This window comes from Lathamus discolor, chromosome Z, assembly GCF_037157495.1.
Source record: "Lathamus discolor isolate bLatDis1 chromosome Z, bLatDis1.hap1, whole genome shotgun sequence".
In the NCBI taxonomy this organism is placed as follows: domain Eukaryota; kingdom Metazoa; phylum Chordata; class Aves; order Psittaciformes; family Psittacidae; genus Lathamus; species Lathamus discolor.
This window is the reverse complement of record NC_088909.1, coordinates 3,807,360-3,831,562: the sequence shown is the minus strand read 5'-3', so window position 1 is coordinate 3,831,562 and position 24,203 is coordinate 3,807,360. Positions and strand designations below refer to the sequence as shown.

At 59.0% G+C, this 24,203-nt stretch overlaps 1 protein-coding gene across 5 annotated transcripts in view; it reads right to left on the bottom strand.

Moving 5' to 3' along the window:
• GSE1 (Gse1 coiled-coil protein) overlaps nucleotides 1-24,203 on the bottom strand; it is a 98,784-nt gene that overhangs the window by 26,904 nt on the left and 47,677 nt on the right. Inside the window, exon 1 of one of the 5 annotated variants that reach the window (XM_065661494.1) lies at nucleotides 2,884-3,123. The exons of the other annotated variants lie outside the window; for them this stretch is intronic. Coding sequence (XP_065517566.1) covers nucleotides 2,884-2,920 — 37 coding nt within the window. The 5' untranslated portion in view covers nucleotides 2,921-3,123. Of the gene's footprint in view, nucleotides 1-2,883; nucleotides 3,124-24,203 lie in introns of those variants that run through there. 5 annotated transcript variants of the gene reach the window in all.

Sequence of the window (24,203 nt, the reverse complement as noted above, 5' to 3'; positions counted from 1 at the left end):
ACCCTCCGCCACACACAGGGTGAGGATGAGGACGGAGAAAACCCCAGCACGCAGCAATGTGCGGGGCTGCCAAGGAGGGGGCTCAGCCCCCAGCACCCCAAACCCACCCCGGGGGTGCCTGTCCCCTCGCGGCGGTGCCAAAAGCAGCCGGTGACTCACGGCTGCGCCCGCGGCACCCGCCGGGCGGGTGTTTACGCGGCATCACCAGCTCCTCCATCTGCTTTGATCCAGGGGCTAAATATTACCGGCCCTGGCATAAAAATAGGAACCATTTGGGAAGCTCCTGAGTCAGCAGCATCCGCCACCCTCCCGGCACGCTGAGGCACACAAGGGCCCCAGTACCACCCTGTGGGGGATGCGACAGGGACCCCCAGGGTCCCTCTGGCACCCGGGGGCTGCAGGTGATAGGGAAAGATGGGACCCCAAAAGGCTGCGTGCCAGGCTCTCCCCGGATGCCGTGCGTCCCCAAGGGGTGCTGCTGTCCCCAAAGGATGCTGCTGTCCCCAGAGGATGCCGCTGTCCCCAAGGGACACTGGCACTGGACACAAGGTGACAACTGCACCCATGTATCTCAAAGCAAGCCAACATATGTACCGGCAGGGAATGGAGTCCCCTCCCTGGCCCCCCATTCTCAGTGATGCTTGATGCTGGGTCACCACTGTGCCCAGTGTCCCCTCACAGCCAGCTGAACAGTGCTGTCTATCTCCAGCTCCATGACCAGTGGGGTATAGGGGACAGTCCGGAAGCATCAGTGACCAGAAGGACGCAGGGGACAGAACACTGGTGACCAGAGGGTAGAGGGGACAAGAACATCAGTGACCAGAAGGACACAGGGAACATAACATTGGTGATCAGAGGGATGCAGGGGACAGGAGCATCAGTGACCAGAGGCTAGCAGCAACAGGAACATTGGTGACCAGAGGGCTGCAGGGGACACGAGCATCGGCGATCAGAGGAACAGAGGCGACAGGAGCATCAATGACCAGAGGGATGCAGGGGGAAGGAGCATCAGTGCCCAGAGGGTAAGATGGGACAGGAGCATTGGTGACCAGAGGGATACAGGGGACAGGAATATCAGTGACCAGAAGGACACAGGGGACACAACACTGGTGACCACAGGGACACAGGGGACAGGAGCATCAGTGACCAGAGGAACACGAACAGCCTGCTGCATCCCGTGCCAGCAGAGCCGGGCGATCAAGCCACTGAGGAGGGGAGTGTGTGACACGGTGCATGGCCAGGCAGTCCCTGAGGCGGTGACAGTCCCCAGCAGGACTCGAGCCGCTGAGTCACTGCCACCGAGCCCTCGGCAGGGGGAAGGTTCACGTCTCCATCTGCTCCCGCACGACCTGGCCCACCAGCATCTCCCAGTGCTGCCGCCGGCGATTTCTCCACTTGCCAGCACCTCCAGCATCATTTCCCCCCCACCCTTAATAGCTTTAAATCTCGCAGCCTGACACCTCCATGCTCCTCTCCGTCTCGCTTTTTCCCCTCCAGCTTTTCGATTTCCCCTCCGAGCTAGCTGCAAAGCCAAGAGCCAGCCGGAGCAGGGTTTTCCAGGGCACAGGAATTAGTACATTAGCAACAAAGCCAGAAGTTTCACGCAACAGGAGCTGCCGCCAGGAACCCCCGCTCGATCGGAGCGTGCTAAATATGGAATTTAAGAGGGAAAAGAAAAAACCCCAACCCCAACCCATCTCCCTTGCACCTGCAGCCTACGGATGGGGATGGCACCAAAGCCAAGCAGGCATTGCCCGGGCAATGCTAGGGACCATGAAAGGAAGGGAAGGGGTTTGTGGAAGGGGATGGGGAGCTGGACCCCCGTGGATGGCAGGGAGGAGGGCACAGGGTGGCAGCGCGCCGGGATGCTATGGATGAGCAGGTCACCCCCATCCCAGCCGTGGCACAGCCCCGCAGGGGATGAGCACCCCAATCCTTCCCATAGGGAAAGGACACCCCAAGTTGAACCCCGGCGCCCCTCCGCCGCCCTTCCCGGCTCGCCCTCGCATGCTCTGGCGCAGGCGCGCTTGGGCAGAGCCGCTCGTTCCTCTAACAACTGCCACATGCAAAAGCCATTTCCTGAAACAAACAGCCACCCGCAGGGGAGCCGACGTGGGGGGACACGGACCCCCAACAGCGGGGGCCCCCCCCCAGCACCACCACCCTGCGCCCCGAGACCGCAGCCGGAGCCTGCATCCCCGCCAGAGCACCCCTCTCGCACCCTTGCGCTCGCACCCAAAGCTCATGCCCTCAGTACGCATCTGAAGCGTGCACCCCAAGTGTGCACCCCGGAACAGGCACCCCAAACGTGCACCCCCATACAGGCACCCTGAGCGCGCCCCCTGAGCATGCACTGCCGCCACCGATGCTCTCGGAACACCCCAAAACCGCCCTTTCCGGGGGGGTCCCCCTCTATCAGGGCCGGCGCTGCTGGCTGGGGTGGCACAGCAAACTTTGGTGCCCCAAGTCCCCGCGCCCCAGCAGCGGCGGGGCTGCGAATGGGGACCCCCCACCCCAAAACACAGCACACCCGGTGTATGTCCCCATCCCTCCTCTGCCAGACCCCCCCCCCCCCTCCCCACTTCCCGGCTCCTTTGGGAGGTGAGAAACCCCCAGGGTGAGGGAGTGGCAGCAGGAGAAGAGGGGGGGATCCAAGCACTCCAAACCCCTGCAGAGCCTTGCCGGGGCCGCCTGCTCCCCGCTCTTAAAGCTCTCCGGACCCCAAAACCCCTATTAGGTGCTGGGAGAAAGTAACTCAACCCCCAAATAGCCCTCGGCTGCCGCTGGCTGTGGGGGACGACAAAGGGGTGTCCCCAACCTAGTGGGGGGAAAACCAGGAGGGGAGGGAAGAGGGACCGGCAGCAGCATAGCTCGGTGCCTTACCTGGTAAGTAATAGAGAGGTGGTTTCAACCCAAACATGATTTATGTTACAGTTCCATTGCGGCCAGGGGGAAAAAAAAATAAAATTAAAAATAAAACTAAAACAAACCCAGAAGGATGTGTCAGGAAGAGGCAAAAAAAAAGATAAAAAAAATAAGAAAAAATTAAAAAAATAACCCAAAAATTAGCACCAAACCACACGGAGGGGGTTGGAAAAATAAACCAGAGGCGAAAAAATACGGTGGAGCGGGGAGGGAGGAGGAGGAGGAGGAGGAGGAGGAGGTGGGGAAGGAGGAGGAGGAGGAGCGGGGGGGAATCAAGTGCGCGGGGGGGAGGAGGAAAAATAGGAATTGAAATAGCAGCGAGCGCAGGGCGCCGGCGGAGGGGTGGCGGTGGTGGCTGTCACCCGCGGGGCCAGGGCAGCAGCCTGGCTGCCATAGTGCGGGGGGCTTGCGGGGCTCGTCCTGCCGCTTGAGCCGCGAACCGCACCGCGCTACGAGGAGGAAGAGGAGGCGGTGCGGGAACGCACCCCCCAGGCTGGACGGTGCGGTGGGGTTCGCTGCCCGCCCTGGAGAACGGGCGCGGGTCTGTCCCATAAAGGCCGGTCTCGCTGCGCTAAGGGAGGGAGGGAGGGAGGGAGAGGCGGACTTGCCCCTCGATCAATTTTCATGCAATAATCATTGTCGGTAAATTGGAAATCTGGCTCCTTGACAGCAGATTTGTCTCCCCTAATGAAGGGGAGCGGGCAGCAGAGCGGCAGGCAGCTGCTCGCACCAGCACCCTCCTCCCCGCACCACGCCGCCCCGCTTCCCATGGGATTCAACCTTCCATCATTCCCCCCCGCCCCTCCTCCGTGTCTTCGGGGCGGCGAGCCCCGGGGTGCCGCGCCAGGCGGGGACGGGAGGGCAGGAGAAGCCGCCTTCCCCCTCAAACCCCGCTCCTCCTCCTCGCCTACAGGCAGAATCATCTCTATTTTTCCCTTCTTACTCCCCCCCCCCCCCCCTTTCCTCCCCGGTCTTTTCCAGGATGCTGTTTTCAAACAGCTGCCAATGGGAGGTGAGGGAAAGGAAAAGGGGGGGGGGGTGTATAAAATGAGAATAAAATAAACAAAAAAATCAAACCCCCCACTCGCTTCAGGAGCAAAATTAGGAAATAAAGCAATAAATAACCCAACTTTCCTGCCTGCAGGGAGCTGCCCGCTGCTTCACAAAAGGCAGGCTGCCTGCCCCATTCCCTGCATGGGGGACCCCCCCACACACACACCTTGCACCTCCAAATCCCCCCTGCCCGGCCCTACTCGCCCGGCGGGGGCTGCAATCAGCCTCCCGATAGGATCTCCCCCATTCCCTCTCCGCTGATGCATTAGCAGATCCGGGAAGACATGCTTGCAGGCAAATAGGGCTAATAAATGCTATTACGGGGGAGAGCGAGGGAGGCTGGAGATCCTGGCTGCACCATAGTAACGAGGGCCCGGCTTAATTTGCTTTAAGCAAACGATCAGCCAAGGCGGGGTGGAAAAGGAGGGTGAAGGGGAAGGGGGGGGGAATGTTGCTCGCTCCAGGCACGCATGGGCGCGCTTGCATGGGCGCACGCTTGCACGGCTGCGCGCCTATGGGCACGAACGTATCGGGGTGCATGTGTGCTGCCCCCCTTCCTCTGCATGTGTGTGTGTGCCCCCCATCTCCGTCCCTTCTCTTCCCAAACTGCCGTCTGCTTTTAACACCAAAGTTCACGAAGGCGACGTGTGATATCTCGCCCCTGCAAGAGAAGCCACATCCTGTATGATAATGACCAGCCCTTCAAACAGCTTAAAGATACAGCCCATTCCCAGGCTCACGCTGCTTGCTTCTCACTGTGGGGCCCGAGGGGTTATGGGGTGTGGGGGGTTAGGGGTCGTGGTGTCATCCCCAAACCCATCCGGCCCCTTGGTGGGGAGGTTGGGTATGGTGGGTGCTGCAAATGAGCTTGAGGGTCTTGGATGCAAGCACACACTTACACACGCCTGCACGCACATGTGCGTGCATTCACATGTAGGTGTGTGTGCGTGCATGCAAGTTTATGCATTCATGTGAGTCCATGCGCACATGCATGCATGCACGCACTCACACATACGTGTGCGCACGCACACATGTGCACACACGCACCCTTTCAGCCCATTTGGCAAAGAGGGAGCCGGTGAGAAGCTGCACCCTCCTCTTCCCCCCCATTAAATACTGCTTTTCTCATTCCAGGTCGGGGGATTATTATTATGTCTTTTCTTCCTTCCTAACCTACATCTGTCAAGATCGGCGCTGGGAGTATTTCTGGCCTGTCCCCTGAGTCATCATCACTCGCGTCCCGCTCCCTCTGAGGCAGCTCCCCTGCGCCACTGTGCTCCCAGTGCAGGGTGCCGGATGCTGCTTCCCCCTTTCCCTGGCCAAAGTTCCCCTGGACATCAGGAATGGTGCATGAGGAAATGTCACCGATGGGGTGCTCCAAAATGCACCCATAGCGTGGGGTGCAAGACAGACCCCCACACACCCTGCGCTAGAAAGGCACTGGGGTCACCCAATTGCAGCACCCCACCAATTCCAAGCTTCTACAGGGGTTGGATTTGCTGGATTGGGGGGGGGGGGGAACCCCCCTTTTGCTCCCCCCTTCCCCCTCCATAGCATGAGCCGTAAAAATTAATTTGCAAACATGTCATTACACAATAGCTGTACAGGCAATAAACCTGTAATTACAGGCGGCTGGGGGAGCGGGCAGGCAGGGAGGGGAGGGGAGGGCAGGCAGGGAGGGCAGGCAGGGCTGCCAGCTCCGGCTTTGGGGTTTCGCCTTCCCCCCCCCCCCCCCCTCCTTTGCTCCCTTTGTTCATTATGCAAACGAGAATTGCTTCACTCCTGGAAGTTGGGCTCCACTTCAAAGGGGCTCGCTTGCCTGCGCTCCCCACCCTTGCCAAGGACGCCTTTGCCAAGCAAACCCAGCACCCCACACCGGGACCCACCGTTGGGATGGGGAAACGGAGGCGCAGCGGCCAGGCAGCCCCATTGGGAAACCAACCCTTTGCGACATCAACCCCAACCGTATTACCCACCACCCCTCCTCGGTTGTCCCCGCTTGCTGCGCACCAGCATCACCGTGCCCTGCCTCAGTTTACCCACTTACCACGCCGCCGGGGGAGAGCCGGGACGCAGGGCAGCGGCGCAGACACCGGCCCGGCCACCCAGCAGCCGGCTCTGCCTCACCCCTCGTTAGCGGGAGAGCCTGACGAGCCTGACCCACTTCCCCGAGCGCCGGGAGGATTAATTGGTTCCTTGCTCGCGCGAAGCCGCCGGGAGCTGGGGCAGGTGCCAGGCAGGATTAGCAAAGCATGAGAGCACAGCTCGTGGGGCCGGACGGGCAAGCGCGCACACAGCCCTGCCCATGCCGGCCTAGCGAGAGACGGGGACGTGGGTATGGGGTGCTCCGGGCCATAACTGACCCCAACCCAGCCTCCTCGGGGATGGGGATGCTCGGCTTCCCCGCGGGTATCCCCACAGAAAGGGATGCAGCCATGTGGTACCCAATGGGATGCACACCCCTAAGTAAGCGCGCCCTAGGGAAACTAAGGCATGGTTCCATCGGGGTCCACCGCACCCTGCAAGCATCCGCAGTTGGGGGATGCACAATCAAGAAGAGGAGCGAGCGGCTGCCTCTCGCCGTAAATAAGCGGCTCAGCGATGATTTCCTGCTCTTGTTGACCTTTGACTATGCAGAATAAAGACATAAATCCATATTTTAAACCCATCTGAGCGCCAGCCAGGCCCACAAAGCCATTTACAGCCTGCGATTTGGACGGGGCAGTGAGCAGGAAAGCGATGGTTTCTCGAGGTGACATTCCCCAGGAGGGAAATGAAGTGTTTTATTCGCAGATATATAGGGCACGGTCGTTCCTCCGCTTCCCCTTCCCTCCGCCCTCGGCTCATAAATAAAACATACGGCCGCGTAACCGGCTAATTACGGGAGGATGGCAAAGCCCCGCCGGTCGCTGGGAAAAGAAATCAGCTTTTTAATCAGCCCACTTTCCTCCCCATCTGAGTTAAGGAGAAACGGGCATTTTGGGTGCCGGGATGGAGCCGAGACTCTCTGGTGGCTCGTAGGCACCCTGCGGGGTTGCGCACCCCGCTCCCTCGAGGCAGATTTGGATGGCAGGGGTTCAATCTCCTCGCTATGTATATTTCCCCCCCCCCCGCATCTCCCCTTGTCTATCCTCCCTGGCTGGGAAAAGGATGTCTTTGAAAAGTCTAATTGTTCCTTACACATTAGATACATTAATGAGGTCTCTGATCAAGCGGCTGGCGCTCTGGCAAGGAGGCTTCAAGTAGCAATTTTCCATTTGTGTTTCAAATTTTAATGAATGTTCCTGTCTCTCCGGCTGCGATGCGCGGTGATAATCCGCACGGCTCGGGTCAGCGCCGGAGCAGGGGCTGCCGCGCGGGAGGGCTTGTACAAGGGTTTGATTTCTTTGGGGAATAGTTCATACAAAAAATGGTAATGGCAGAAGACAGTCTGCCTTCCCCCTCGGCTGCCAGGGCCCCAGAGCTACAAATCAGAGGGTTATTATTTCTTTCCGATGTCCCTAAAGTATCCTATATCTTTAACGGGAGAGTAAAGTTCAGCCCCGATAAGATTGCGGCGCTGGGTGAGACAACGCTTTGCCTTTCCTCCTTTCCTTCTCCATGTCCCCCCGCAACCATCCCTGGTGTCCCCACCAGCCCACCCCAGGGCCACCCGCAGGCTCATCCCACCCCATCCAAGGGCCAGATCCGGAACCCACCCCGCCAGGACAAGATTTTTATAACCTTGTTTTGGCATGCCTGCCATTAACTTAATTTAACATCCATATTGCCGCTACTTAATTAAATAGATGAACTCATTTTACATTTGCAAGTCTTAATTCATCCTGAACAAAATTGGCCGTGTTTCGTTCTTTCTACGCTACCAGCTCCCCGGAACAAATGACTGCCTTTTGTAGTTAACTGCTAGTACAGGTTAAAAGCTAATTAGCAGCCCGGGTTGGGTGTTAACTTCCTTATTTATCACCCGGCGCCACTCGGGGCTGGCACTTCCTTGTCCATGCGTGGGCCCCGTTTCTGCAGGGGTGGTGCTTGTGCTCCTCGGGCAACGGTGCTGCATGTGTGCGTGATGCATGGGGCTCGGCGCATGGTGCATGATGCATGCTCCGTGGTGCACGGTGCTCAGTGCATCACACTGAGCGCAGCACGAAAGCATCACCCGAGCACCCCTCTAACCTCGCCATGCTGCCTACAACATTCCTATGGGTATTTAGAGAAAGGCCACCAAAAACAAGCACCATCCTGTGCTTTCCAAGAGTTGCTCCCTCCCAGACAGCTCATGGGATGCCCACACCAACCGGCAACGCTTGGAAGCCACTGGTGAGAAACCGCATGGAGGGTCCCTGCACCCCAGAGCTGGGGGATGCGGGGGGACCCCACCAGTGCAGCAGAGGAGTGATGCTGATACTGAGCCCGGCAGGAAGCTGCTCCAGGAAGGCTCGTCTGGTTTGACTAACAAATCACTAACTGCTTCCCCCGAGGCAGGTGGAAGGAAACAAGCTCTGTGGATGTAAACACCCCCCCCCCCCCCCGACCCCCCATTTCCCACCCACAGCCCCCTATGGGCCCCCAGGGCACTGGCCAGGGGCAGGTTGAGACAGGAAAGCTCTTGTGAAACACCCTGACGCAAGCCCTGGCGAAGGGACAGCACACCCCCCCCCCAGCCCATGGCCGAGCCCTGGGGACGCTGGCACTGAGGGCAGGGTGTGGGGTGACGCAGAGCTTGCACCAGCGCCATGGGACAACACCTCACCGGCACCCGCCACGCCACCAAGGGTGCCGGTGTGACTCAAGGGGACAAGCCGCTGCAGTGGTGACACTGCGGTCCCTCTGCCAGCATGAGCCAGTGCAGGGATGGGTGCACTCCATAGGGCGAGGAGACCCGGTGGCAATCGCCATCACCAGTGATGCCCAGCCCTGGTACCGCGGTGGCGGCGCGGTGGTGCATGGGGACGATGTGGCGCGAGGGGAGCGATAGGCATCTGCCTGGCCCCGTAAACTGATCTGCCCCTGGCTGCTGAAATAACAGCGAGGGGAGGCAGCTTCGGTTACCGGCAGTGCCGGAGGCCGGCTGGGTGCCAGGGCCCTTGGCTGTGGACCAAGCAGCTCCGCAGGGATGGAGCGGGGACCCCTCGTCCTGCCCTGTTCCCCACAGGCACACATGGAGCTGCTCGTCCCGCTCCCCGGCGTCACCACCCCACACCGGGCTCCACACCCAGTATTTCAGGTCTGGTACCCAAGCCGGCGCCTTCGGGAGGGACATCACCCCAACCCGGGGCCACCGCCGGCACCGGCTGCATCGCGTAGGAGCAGCAGTAATTCCCACCAATCCATGGTTATCCCGAGCGGTTTTGGCTGCACCCCCCCACCCCAGCACAGCACCAGGACAAGGAACCACTGCAGCCAAAAGCAAAGCCTGAAGGCCAGATCTGCCCCCTTTGGGAGGAGGGATAAGCACTACCAGGCCTCCTTTCTCCCCCTCAGACCTCATCAGGACCCCATCCCAAATCCCCTGCCATCAGCAGAAGGAGCAGGGCCGTAAGGAGCGAGGGTGATAGATAACAGCCCTCTGTGCTGGCGAGATAAATAGCCCCAGCAGCGCCAAGCTGTACTCGGCCAGAAGCTAATAGGGGCTGTCAGGGCGGTTTAGAGGAGCAGAGCATCGTTTCGGGGCCCGGCTGGGAGGACGCCAAGGGGAAGTGACAAGGAAGCTGAGCAGAAAGCGACAGGCAGTACACAAAGAGCATGTCCTCTGTAAGTGGCGATAAACCTTGGGAAAAAAAAAGAAAAGCTAAATCAGTTGTTTAGCCGATGTACCACATGCTGACAGGGCAAATGTGAAGGCTTTTATGGCCACATGGGTTTTCATTTGCAGTTATTCATAGCGGAGCCGGAGCGCTTTATCTCACTTTACATTATGTGCAACCACAATGCAGACACTTGCACCGCAACGCATTGCCTCCCTTGGAAAATATTAATATGTAAATGTCAGGCTCGGGAGGGCAGCGGGGGAACGGCGGCTGCGGGAGCCGAGGGGAGATAAAACCTGCCCTCAGAGGGGGGGTGAGGGACCCCCACCCCGTACAGTGGGGCGCAGCAAAGGGGGAAGGCAATGGCACACATGTGTGCGCACGCATGCTCACCTGGGATGAGATGCACATGGTCTCTGCAGAGTGGGATGCATGTGTGTGTGGACATGTGTGTGCAACATACAGCCTCTGCAAAGAGGGATGCACGCGTGTGTGCTCATACATGTGGGTGCACAGCGCATGTTCTGCAGAGCAGGGTGCGTATGTGAGCACGCACACAGCTGTGCACGAGATATCCCTTCTGCACAGGGGCATACACATGTGTGCACACACATGCACTTGAACACATGATACGCTCTGCACAGCAGGATGCATGTGTATGCACACACATGCACTTGAGCACACGATACCCTCTACACAGTGGGATGTTCATGCGTGCGCACACACATGCACTCGAGCACATGTGTTTGCAAACACATGCACCCAAGAACACAACATATACCTTCTGCACAGCAGGATGCATACACATGTGCACACACATGCACTTGAGCACATGATACCCTCTGCACAGTGGGATGCACATGTGTGCACACACATGCACCCAAGTGCATGATACACACCCTCTGCACAGCATGATGCACACGTGTGTACACACATATATGCAGATACGCAATACTTCCCCTCTGCACAGTGGGATGCACACATGTGTGCACACACACGCACCCGAAAACATGATACACACCTGCAGAGCGGGATGCACACATGTGCACACACGCAGATACACCACACATCCCCTCCGCACAGCGCGATGCACACACGCATCACCATCAGCACACTGATGGCCACGCACCAACCACACAAGACGCGGGTGCACGCACATCCATGACGATGCCCACCACCCCTCGCAGCACCCACCCCGGCTCCCTGCCTGCCCCGGCGAGGCCATGGGCCGCGGCGGGTGCTGCTGGTTTGGGAGGAAGCCGTGCCGGGGCGAAGCGCGGCGTGCCAGCGCCTGCAAAGCCCCGTCGGGCAGCGCTCCAGCCATGCCTGCTGTTCCTGGGCTCTGTTCCTCAACGAGAGCCTCCAGCCCCGGGGGTAGTGCCAGACTGACAGCCTGGAGGCTATTTATTCGCAAGCAGAGGCAGCGGGAGCTGCTGGCGGATGCAGGCGCCTTTGTCCTGTAGGGAAGTTTGCTCCCTGCCTCCCAGGCTGCCCGCGATCTCCTCCAACCTCGCTTTCTGCCTTCACATCCCAATGCCACCCTCCAAACGCAGGGAAGCACTGCGGGGATCCCAGCTCCAAAGCTCGCTGTGCCATGGCAGGACTTGTCACAAGGCCCCAGCATCACCCAAGGGTCTGGAGGTGGTACCCAAAGGTGGCTGAGGGCAGGCGGAGGGCGCACACCCAACACTGAGCTTTGCCGCTCGGCACCATTCCAGGCAGGATGGGGGGCATCTCCAAAACATGGCCCCCTTGGCCGTTACCAGGAGAAGCGCTGGCAGCCAGTGCTGGCACAGGGACAAGCCCGGGAGGCAGGCTGCCCCCCAGCACCTCGGGGAAGGGAACAATCCCCGGGCATTTCTGTTTTGGCAGGCCCCGGGTGCCCCCCCTCTGCTCCCCTCCTTCCTCCTCCCGCGCTCGGGCGCGGGGATACAATTAAATCAGTGTTCTGCTAACAATCTGCCAGCTAATAAGACATTTTCCTCCCTCTCCCTCCTCCCCCCCACTCCACCCCAATCCGTGTGTGATGGGAGCGCTTTGATATGAGAGTGGACTCTAATGGGTTCGGTGTAAGGGAGCCTTAATTTATTACGTGCCTGTAATTGATGTTTGTATAAAGTAGCTCTTACAGCTCCTCAGAGCGGGAGATGAAAAGCAATCAGTCAGCCATTTGCCTCGAAAGGAAGGAGAGAGGCGAAGACAGACAGCGAGAGAGAACCAGACATACTCATCAAGCCTGGAGAAAAACCCAGAAAGTGAAGGAACAAAACAAAACCCCCTCTTGTGCAGCTTTGCCAGCAGCTCCAGCACCGCTGGGTACCAATGTCAGCATCCCTGGGTACCACCACCAGCATCCCTGGGTATTACTGCCAGCATCCCTGGGTATTACTGCCAGCATCCCCGAGTACCACCGCCAGCATCCCTGGGTATCACTGCCAGCATCCCTGGGTACCACCACTGGGTACCACTGCCACCCCATCACCTCCAGGCCTGAATCCTGCCAGGGTGCTGGGGGTGTGCAGGCTGGTGGAGCCGTGCCAGGGCAGGATGCGGACCCCTCCCACGCCAGCAGCATGTGTGGAGCTGATTAGGGCTGCAGCAGCCGGTGCTGAGCTGCTCTAATGACGGCGGGCGCTGGGGAGTCACGTGCTGCCCAGCGCCGGCTGGGGAGCCGTACGTCACCGGCCCCGGCAAAAAATCGGTGCTAAATTGAATCAATCCATCTTGGAAATGGCTCTTGTCAGCCGGTGTCAGGGAGAGCGTCTGCAGGAGAGGGATCAGGCGGGGGCAGGCCGGAGAGGGCCACGGCACTGCCACGTCTTTCCTGTCCCCACCACGGTGCTGGCTGGCCCCACACCGTGGATATGGGGGTCTTCCCACTGCCATGGGGGACAGAACAGAATGGGATCCCCGTGCAGACAGTGGGAAAAGCAGAGCTCAGAGCAGACTGCACCGTGCTGTGCCTCAGTTTCCCCGTACAAGGCACCCGCTTCACACTTTCCCTAGGGAAGGAGGGCAGCTCCAAGGGATGGAGACCCCTCCAGTGCCCACCTCCACCACAACACCGTGCCTAGGGCGCAGTGTGCCAGGGTGGGAAGGATGATGCTGCTCTAAGGAGACAAAGACGCCGGCGCTTGACACAAATATAGATGGATCCTCAATGTACGGACCCCGGAGCCTGGCAAATTAAAACACAGCATGAAAGGGGGGACGGAAACGGCCCCAGTGATTGATTTTCCATCCAGACTTTCAAACCAACCGAATATGTCACCCAGACAAGCCCTCGGAAAGCCACAGCTAGCCCAATTTTATCCTCCGCTTGGACCAAAGACTATCAATCCCTATCCATCCCTGAGAAATGGCTTAACGGCCCCGTCTTCCCACACCGCACAGTGCCTGTCCCATTGCAATGCCAGAACAGCGCGTGGGATGGGCACCGCGGTGGGAAGACAGGGCAACAGGAGCCATCACCACAGTGGGAAAGGAGATACGGGCAAGGGGACACATACCCAGGCTTGTAACGAAGGCAATTAGAGGTGAAAGCATCCCTTGCGCCGCTTCTCCTAATTAAGAACCAACCAATTCCCCAACCCGCCTGTTCTCCAGCTCCGGTACAGCCTGTTATTTACCTGCAGCTAATAGGCTGGGCGCAGCTAATGATAGTCTTGTATCAAATGGCTGGATCTTGGCTTCTGACAGCTTTAAAGACCCGTCTCGGGGACACGAGGGTTTCTAATTACGGGGTTCGTCACGGGAAGGCTGGGTTCAACGCCAGTCACTCTCCCCGGGTGACATTTCTGCCCGGATTGGAAATCTAAACACAACCCAGCCAGTTAAGGTTAAAAATACGGTGCTCGACAAGACAAGGGATCATAATTTGGGTCACCGCCGGGTTTAATTAATTGGAATGGAGCAATCAAAGCACCGCGTGCGGTAATTACAGCCCGGGCTTGGGCAGGGCTGGGATAGGCGGAGGTGCCCGAGTGGAGGGATGCAAGGGGATGCTCCCCACTATGGGAGGCATCACCCTGCCCAGGGTGCAGGCAGGTATTGAGTGCAAGGAGGGAGATGCTAAGGATGCAAGGCAGGAGCTCACAAGCACATGAATGCCCACCAAGCAAAGTGGGGTCTGTTCCCAGTGTCCTCATCCCCACAGTGCCATAGCCCCGGCTCCCAGCCGCCACCGCGGCTCTGCCGGGGCTGTGATGAGTGATTTATTTTCACCAATTACCAGGGCACTTTTCCCTTGCCGGGACCATGCTTAATTGATTGGAATGTACTGAAAACAAATTAACCAGCACTGGGGCGCACGGACTTGTTTACAGCTCCACTGCAGGGAGGACATGTGAGTGATGCCAGCAAGGACCAGCATGGGATCAGGACAACGAAGGTGGGACAGCCCAAATGTTGCTCACCATCCCTTCTGCAATGGTCATGGCTGGCAAAAAGGGAAACTGAGGTACACAGCAGCATGCCCAAACTGGTTCTTCCTTGCTGGATGACACCCAGCATCCCTGGATATTACTGCCAGCATCCCTAGGTACCACTGCCAGCATCCCTGGGTACCACCGCCAGCATCCCTGGGTACCACCACTGGGTACCCAGGAACCCAGTTCCTGGTGCTTCCTCGCTGGAAAAACACTTCATGGTATGGACAGACCTGAAACAGTCACCCCCCTAATGCTGCCCCAAGGAGGGATGCTACCAAGAAGCCAGCGACAGTGACCCCATTAAGTGAACCCAGCTAGCATTAATTTGACCCCATCCGCTGCGCGCTAATCAGCTGTAACCGTGGCACCCAGCTCAATCCAAATTGATTTACCGAGGCTGGAAATGGATACAAATGTGATTAAAGGCTTTTTATTTTCCATAGGTCCTCTCTAAAATGATTTAAATCAATTGCTACGTGCAGGGTCCATTCCCCTTCCCCGCTCGACCCTGCGGCGCCGCAGATGAGGCCTCCACGGCGCCTTGGGGTCAGACGGGCAGCGAATGACACCCCAATATCCACCACAGCACCCCAGTATCCACCACTGACCCAACCCATGCCCTTCGCTGGACCCTGAGCATCCTTCTCTGGTGGGATGCCGGCGCGCCGGAGGGCCCTGGCGAGTGATCAAAGCCCATTAGGCTGAGCGCCGATGCGCGCCCGTTGTTCGTCAATTATTCAAACAATAATTGCACCCTTATTTAAAGTCTAGTCTTGCGTGCGCAGCACTGCAGGCTGCCAAGGCCCACGTTAGATTTACACCCCCGGCGCGCTCCCGACGCCAATTAATTAAGCAAACACATTCCTACACACGCTCTCAGGTGTGCAACCTGCCCCGGCGATGCCGCGGTGCATCCCTGTATCCCTGCCGCATTCCCACCTTGCCAAGGGGTCCCTGGGCAGGGGGCTTATGGGGTTGTTATTAGGACCCGAGCTCTCCCTGGGGATGGGGATGGCTGCTCTCACCCTGCACTCCAAAGCTGATTAAAGATTAAGCAATCCCCTCATCCACGCTTTCCGACAGGTTTTCCCTTTGGAAAAAGGAGGAAAAGAGAGCAAAAAGGAGGTGGGGAGGAAGGGGGTGACACCAGCATCTGATATTAGGGGCTGGTTCATTCCCACTGGCACCTAACGAAGGGGGAGGCTGGGAGTGATAGTCACCAAGAGGTCAATTCGTTCATGTGGCCATGTTATTGCAAGTCCAAATTTATTGTCACCGGGCCACATTAGCACTGGCACCGAGGACATGGGGTTGCACCCCTCCTGAATAAGCAGATAAATGAAAGACATCTGGAGAGCAGAATGAAGGGGCAGATTATTAATGCTGAAATTTAGAAGCCAAGGTCTAAGCCACGAATCCATCAGCGCAAACCAGTTATGTCCAATAAATTAGGAGAGATAAGGATTGAAGGATGGTATATTAAAGGCAACATTCATTTCTGGACTGGCACGAGGGCTTGCAGGCATCCTTCCCCTCCGGTGTTAACCCTTGCTGGCCGGGATGTGCTGGATGCAGTGGCCACGGGGATGGGTCCCTGTGCAGGGTCCACCCTGCCACCCCCTAATTTGGGGTTGTCCTCAGTGGCCACAAGTGGGTGTGATAAAGGAGAGTGCATGATGGAGTGCACATACGATGGAGGATGTATGATGAAGCATGTAAAACAGAGCACATATGAAGACAGAGCGCACAGTGATGGAACATGTGTGATAACGGAGTGTGTGATGATGAACTGTGCAAGATGCAGCACACATGAAGCCAGCGTGCACAGTGATGGAGCATGCATGACAATGAAATGCCTCCAGAGATAGAGCTCACATGAAGATGGAGTGTGTGAGGTGATGGAGTGCGCACAGCGATGGAGCTCGTACCAAGATGGAGCAAGCAAGTTGATGGAGGATGCATGAAGACATGAAGACTGCGTGAGCACAATGATGGAGCTTGCACAATGGCACGTGCATGACAATGGAGTGCGCACACATGTGGCAGAGGCTGGCAAGGGAGAGCAAGGCAGGGAAGGCAGCAGGTCCTGCAGCCCATCCATCCTCCCCTGTTAAAAGGGGCTAATGTGCCTGGGGGCCTGGGCAGCTACTTGCAGCCACAGCATCTATGACCCACACCTCTGCCTCTCCTCCCTGTCCCCAGGCTGGGGTTCAGCTTGCCTGGATGGTCATCTGGGGACTTGTTACCAAGGAGGACAGGCAAGGTCCAAGGGGACAGAATCCATGTAGGCATCCCAGCAACAGGGACGGCAGGGTCTGGCTCCATGTTTGGTCCCCATCCTGCTGGCACTGGAGTGATGCTGTACCCCAGCACCCCTCAGCATCTCCATACACACGAGCCAGGACACTGGGTGCATCCTTCAGTCAAGGCGAGGGGACAGGGTGAGCTGAGGGATCATAACCTGCTATGTGGCATGGCCTCAGGGGCAAGCGAGCATCTCTGCAGCGTGATGCCTGGAAGGGACAAAATCAGCCTGGAAGGGGGAAGAATCAAGCCTTTCTGCTCCCAAGCAAGCAGCCTGGGGAATGAGACTGCTTGGCTGTGAGGACACCCAAGTGTGCCTCCCCTTGGCACCCCAAAACTGGCATTTAGGATGAGAAGTGGCTTAAGAAGAGTTCCCTGATGCTGGTTGCTCCTGATCAAGCAGCAAAGAGATGTAGAGCAGGAAGGCCACCCCTATGCTAACCTGGCCCCTGTAGCATCACTGCAGCCCCCTGCCCAATGCCCCCCAATGCTCCCGGGGCTCCAGCATCCAGCATCCCTCCCCTCCCCATGGCATCTCCTGGGCAAGCTTCCAACAGCCTCATCTGGCATCCGAGGGACTTGGGATTTGTCTAAGCTCTTTTCACCCACCGGACTTTAATCACTGCGTTTGCCTGACCTCCACCCCGGCGAGACCACGTTTGTGCCGGCGGTGACGCCGGAGGGTCCCGGCTCCTGGCCATTCCCAGCGCCACAGCCCATGGCTGCCCCCGGGCCCTGGGCCCGGATTAGCTATCAAATAACTTTGCATTTAAACCCTTTTTAACAGGGCTGGAGGTCAGCAAGCAGAGGGCAGAGGTTAAGCCTGGCCATGGCCGGGCACTGACCCCGAGGAGGGGGATGCTGGGGATGGAGATGGGGCGGCACATGGGGATGGAGGGGCACAGGACCCTCGCCCCGGCCATGCCACCCACCCCGCACGGTGGGACCGGGGAGGGGGTGAGCGGTGGGGACCCCATGGGGGGGTCCCCATCACTTACTGAGGCTCTGCAGCAAAGACGACCAGCTCTTCATCTCCAGCACCACGGGGGTCCCGTGGCCCCCCTTCCCCTATCCCGGTGCTCAGGCTGCTGATGGAGCCCGGCACCATCTGCATGCTCCAGCAGCGGGATGCACGGCACCGGTGACGCGCTGCCGGCAGGAGATAGCGACCATTTTATTCCCTTTTAACTGTGCCTGCGTGTCTCCAGTGCACTCATCCTCCCCCTCCCCATAGCCCAGGGCTGGTCCTGAGTTCGGGGAGCTTTTGCTTTCCCCTCCCTTCCCTCCTCCTCCCTCCTTGCACTTGATAGCAGCCTTGTCAAGACTGCTGAGTTGCTGCTGACCCCTGCCCCTGCGCTGCTAATTAAGGCTGCACAGTGACAGTTCAAGTGCCTCGCCGCCAGTTTGCAGCACCGCTGCTTCTAATTGGAGACGCTGTGTCAGGGATGCAGAGACCGGGGGGGCTTGCACCCATCCCAGGTGGTGTTGGTGCAAGGGGGCATGGATGCAGCATCCCTGCCTGCACCCATCGGCACCCAAGGCATCAAGCTCCCCATGTGTGGGCAGGAATTATTGCAATGGTTGGTGTAGAACTGGGTTATAAAGACCCTGAAGTCAGGAGGAAAGTGGGAAAGGGGAGGAAGGACGTGAGCGATTCCCTTGGGAAGGGTGCGGGGCACCTCATGCTGTGTTTTTGGATGGTGAAGAGGAGCGCAGGCAGCAGGGAGCCACAACATGGGTCCGTATCTCCCTGCAGCAGAGCAGGGTCTGGCTCCAGCGTGGGTATGGGATATCACACAGAGATATCATCCGGGACATCTGGGTTCTATCCCCATCCCTCCCTACCCCACTGCTGAGACCCTGCAAACATCACAACGCTTGTGTGCACCCCATAAGCCGCAGCACGGCCACACCAGGGTGACCCCAGCACCCTCCCAGCCGCAGGGCTCTGTGCGCACCCTCCTCCACGGCGTGACATCCGTGCCAGCAGCCTGACGGATCCATTGTGTCGTGACAGACGAGCTGCTTTATCGCGGCGAGGGAGCCAGCGCCAGCCGTGGTGCTGACCCCGCCGGCGGGTGAGGAGAAACAGAAGAGGGCTTGTATCATCCCGGCGGGTCAGAGGGCAGCGGGGGCCCCTCCGCTCCCGAATTCCTGGGATGCGCGCCCGGGCAGGCAGCTGTGCACGGCCCCTGCCCCGCAGGTGGGGGGGTGGCAGGGTATGGGGACAGACCCCCGGTACCCGGAGCGACCGCAGTGACGAACAGCACCCCCTTGTCAACGCCTGCCGTGGGGATGATCCTTGAAAAGGTGTCACCGGCCTGCCCCATCCTACAGCATCCCCACACTGATGTACCCGACCTGCTCCATCCCACAGCACCCCTGAAATGGTGCCCCAACCTGCTCCATCCCACAGCACCCCCAAATTGATGTCCCCAACCTGCTCCATCCCACAGCACCCCCAAATTGATGTCCCCAACCTGCTCCATCCCACAGCACCCCCGAACTGATGTCCCCAACCTGCTCCATCCCACAGCACCCCCACACCGATGTCCCCAACCTGCTCCATCCCACAGCACCCCCAAACTGATGTCCCCAACCTGCTTCATCCCACAGCACCCCCAAACTGATGTCCCCAACCTGCTCCATCCCACAGCACCCCCACACCGATGTCCCCAACCTGCTGCATACCGTAGCACATCTGAAACATTGTCCCCAACCTGCTCCATCCCACAGCACCCCCAAATTGATGTCCCCAACCTGCTCCATCCCACAGCACCCCCAAACTGATGTCCCCAACCTGCTTCATCCCACAGCACCCCCAAACTGATGTCCCCAACCTGCTTCATCCCACAGCACCCCCAAACTGATGTCCCCAACCTGCTTCATCCCACAGCAGCCCCAAATTGATGTCCCCAACCTGCTCCATCCCACAGCACCCTTTAACTCATGTCCCCAACCTGCTCCATACCATAGCACCTCTGAAACATTGTCCTCAACCTGCTCCATCCTGCAGCACCCTTGAACTGGTGTCCCCAACCTGCCCCATCCTAGAACACCCCTGAATCAATGTCCCCAACCTGCCCCATCCAGTACCACCCCTGTGCTGGACACAAACTGCTGCCATGGGGGGACACAGAGAGGGACACTGATGTTCACAACCACCCCAGTGCTCACCCACAAGAGCCACTCCAACGCCCCCCAGCCCAAACCAGTGAGCACGGGGCATCACCATCCTTATTGTGCCACCCTCAAAACGAGCATCACCTCCATCCCTCTGGGACGATCCCACTGGAATGGCGTCCTAAGCACCAGGCATGGCCAAGATGCAGGATCACAACGGTGCCAACCATGGGGTCTCTCCAGGGGCAGGGGGGAGAGCAAAGCCCCTGTGGAGCCTCACCAAGCCCCCCCGCCACAGTCCTTTCCTCCCTTCCGGCAGCCTTTGTGCTGCCTTCGAGCCGGCACCTCCGGGGTGGATGCATTAAGGCAACACAAAGCAGAGCCGAGAGGCATTTGGGCTGCAATTTTCTCTGCTCCATTATTGACAAACAAGCTGCTTGGCGCAGGTGACGGCGAGGCCAGCGCGGCAGCTGTGGCACCACCGTGCACCAGCCCCGTGCCGTGCCAGCTGGCCCGTCCCACTCAGCCCCCCTTGTCCCCATCACCTCCCATCCGCTGCGCCCCAAATCGCTTGCTCTGGGTCACATAGAGATGTCACCCTTAAATAACAGGGGGGGGAAAAGAGGCATCCGGGTGCGCTATGGGATGCATCCAAGATGCTGGCATCGCCACCGGGCAGCCCCTTTCCCCCGGCCGGGGCGGCTGGGTGCAGCGTGTGGCGAGTCTGTCGTTAGCGCGGTGCCAAACCCAAAGTGGCTGCTTCGAAACGGCAATCCAATAAAAGTGCTACTTGTCTATTTATCATCCTCAGGGCTTTTTATCACAGTGCAGATGGCTGCTACCTTCGCAAGGCACAGCAGTGTGCTGGCACGCGCCTCGCCGCACAGAAGCTCGAGCGACGCAGAGTCTGTGCTTACACCTGCGAGGAGCCACCGCGCTTGGTGAGCTGGGCACCGGCGCTTGCCAGCACCACAAACACCCCATCCACAAGACAGGTCCCAGCCTGGATTGGTGTTTGCTCCGTGGGCATCGTGGATGAGCACCAGGCATTGGTGCGGGGTGTTTGCGCCATGCATTTGCATTGGGTATGTTGCATGGGGCATCTGCATCCTGTAATTACTCCAGCCCCGGGGTCTGTAGGTAGCAGCAACAGCGGGCGCAGGGCAATGGGTGGGAGCTGGAGGAGCCCGTGATTAAAGCTGTATTAAGTGTCTGTCTGCACGCGGGAGAAAACACACCTAATTATCCAGCCAGGGAGGAGCGGCACGATTGCAATCATGTAATGAAGTGGAACGCGGGGCCAGGCCTGGCGCGGGTGGTAATTAGGAGACGGCAAAGCCGGGATGGCAACGGCCGCGGGTCCCATGTGAAGACAGGGTGAGAAACTTGGGGCTGGAGAAGAGAAGCTACATGGAGACCTCAGAGTCTAAAGGGGGCTACAAGGATGCTGGAGGGGGACTCTTCATAGCGACAGGACAAGGGGTGATGGGTTCAAACTTCAACAGGGGAAGTTCAGGTTGGATCTAAGGCAGAAGCTCTTCCCTGTGAGGGTGCTGAGGCGCTGGCACAGGGTGCCCAGAGAAGCTGTGGCTGCCCCATCCCTGGCAGTGCTCAAGGCCAGGTTGGACACAGGGGCTTGGAGCAAGCTGCTCCAGTGGAAGGGGTCCCTGCCCGTGGCAGAGGTCAGAACTGGATGAGCTTTAAGGTCCCTTCCAAGCCAAACCACCCTACAATGCTGCTGGGGGTACCCAAACACACTCACTTGAGAACCCCCCCTTGGCAAGCCCCTAAAACATGGCAGTCACATCCCAGTTCCGCAGCATCGTCCCATGCAACCTGCTTGCATCAAACACCCTTTTGCAACCTGTGTGGTACCGGCATGACGCCGGCACAGCCTGTGGCTGACCTGGGTGCTTGGGGCACGCTACCGGCACACCCTGCCCTATCCGCGGGCGCCGGCAAGGCACCGTTGCATGGGCGTCAATGGAGATCCGCTGAGCGGAGAGAGGCGATGCCGGGACACGGAGGGCAGGCGCCGCTGGAAAAGGCGTCTGCGGGGCGGCGGGGGTGGCCAGACACACCTCTTGCACCGGAGCCAAAGCCAACAACCCACGCCAGCGCTCCCCAAGCGGGTCCGGCGGGTCCACAGCGCCTTGGGGTGACGCTGAGCGCCGCGGCGTCCTGCCCGCGTCCGCAGCACCGCTGCAGGGACCCCACGCCTGCGTCTCTGTACCCCGCTCCCTGGTCCGGCTGCTCCAGCCGGTTGGGAAGCGGCCGGGCTTGCCCAGGAACGCCGCTTGCATCAGCTCCATCCCAGCTGGCACCGCTCGCAGGCAGGTACGTGCAGCGCCGGCAGGCACGCCGGGGTCAGACCTCGCTGGGTGCAGTGCTGGTGTCCTCAACAGGAGAAGGACACGGAGCTGTTGGGCAAGGCCAGAGGCCACGAGGATGATCAGGGGACTGGAGCACCTCCCGTATGAAGACAGGCTGAGGAAGTTGGGGCTGTTCAGCCTGGAGAAGAGAAGGCTGCGTGGAGACCTCATAGCAGCTTCCAGTACCTGAAAGGGGGCTATAGGGATGCTGGGGAGGGACTCTTCATTAGGGGCTGTAGTGACAGGACAAGGGGAGATGGGTTCAGACTTAAACAGGGGAAGTTCAGGTTAGATATAAGGAAGTTCTTTACTGTGAGGGTGGTGAGGTGCTGGAATGGGTTGTCCAAAGGAAGTGGTAAATGCTCCATCCCTGGCACTGTTCAAGGCCAGGTTGGACAGAGCCACAGGCAACATGGTGTAGGGTGAAGCGTTCCTGCCCATGACAGGGGACTTGGAACTATATGATTTTAAGGTCTTTTCCAACCCAAACCAGTCTGTGATTCTGTGATTCTATGACACTAGGAGCGATGCTGCGGGGATAAAGGCACCCCTGGCACCACATCCCCCAGGAATGGTGGCACAGGAGATGCTCAGAGCATCCAGTGACCCCACAGGCGCAGCTACCAGCACCCATCCAACCTCCCCGACATGCTCCACATTCCAGTATCCACATCCCCATCCTTTGCACTGCGACAATCTCAGCTCTCCACTACAAAGCAGCACCACGGCTGCAGGTGGGGGGGGGATGCACGGGGGGGGGGGGGTGTGTACCAGAGGACATCCCCTCCCTTCCCCTCTTCTCTCCCTGCCTTTCTCTCCTGTTTTTCCCCCTTCTCTCGACGCTCTCCAGAACAAAGTACACACTCTACCTCTTCAAACCCACCACCATCTGCCCGTCCGTCTGAGCGCCGCCGCCTCCGAGCAGATGGTGACAGGGGAAGGACAAGCCGCTGCCACGCAGGGCCTTGACGGCGGTGGGTCACACCGGTTCCATCGCCCCTGACCCCCCCACACCACCACCTCCTTCCCCGGGCACGGTAATTACCCACTGCACCGAGCAAACAGCCTGCGCCGGGTCATTGTGAGGGACACCAACAAAGGGCAGCCGCCGGCGGGACCTCCTGACCCCTGCCAGCCCCTGCTGACCCCTGCCCTCCGCCAGCCCCTCCACCAAAAGAGCAATAAATCAAAGGGATGGATGGGGACAGGCGGGGATGGGGACTCCCTTTGCCACCAGCATGTGGCCCTGCACCCAGGCATTGACCCCCCCCTACTTGGATAGCAAAGCATAAGGGGTGCATCCCGCTCCCCTGATGCCCTTAGGGATAGGCACGCAGCCTGTGCTTGCTCGCAAGCAGGGCGGGGGGGGGGGGGGGGGTGAAGGATGCTTCTCCCTGCGGTCACAGCCTGTTAATGAGGAATTTCATGGGTGCGGAATGGCGGAGCCTGGCCGGGAGCGTGCCGGAGCCATCTGCTCGCAGGACCGGGAGCTGTCGAGCTGCCCTGACCTCAACATGGCAAACAGTTTGCAGGAGCAGATGTCGCACCCTTCCTCCCCCCAGGGCCACCCGTGTGCGTCCATCCCTCCCTATCCCAGGCTCAGCACCACTGCAAGTCCCTGAGTCCCTAACTCCGAGCTGGGGACAAAACCTGGATGAGAGCAGTGGTGCGTTGCAAAGACCTGGAAAACTCACTGCAGGAGTGGCACCCAAAAAGGATGGGGCTCCTTTGGGGATTCAGGGATGGAGAGGCTCCCTAGTCCTTCCCGGCATTCTGGGCACCGCAGCCACTTGAGCCTGCTGCCATCCCTGGGTGCTGCTGGGATCTGGGATAACTGCCTGCACCCAATTCCCAGCCTATGGAGCACTGCACAAAGGCAGCCTGGCTCCGCTGCCACATGCACATAGCATAACACAGGAGGAAAGGTGCTGGAGCTGCCTCTCCGGCTGTAGATCCCGGTTGGATCCAGGCTGGCTTCCTGCAGGTCTCTGGGAATGGCTATCACCGGTGTCTTTCGGACTGATTAGAATTCATTCTGCATGATTTAGGACCTAATCTCGGTGAAACTCCACAGCGCTTTATTAATAGCGCATTAGTGGATAATTCATGCATTCGGATGAAAAATCAGCCTGTGTTACTCTCTAGCAGGGGGGAACACGGTGTTGGGGGGGGGCTCACAGGCATGGCAAGGGGGGTACCCCGCTCACCCAGCCTCCTGCACCTCCCCACCGCCACCGCATCCCGCCGAG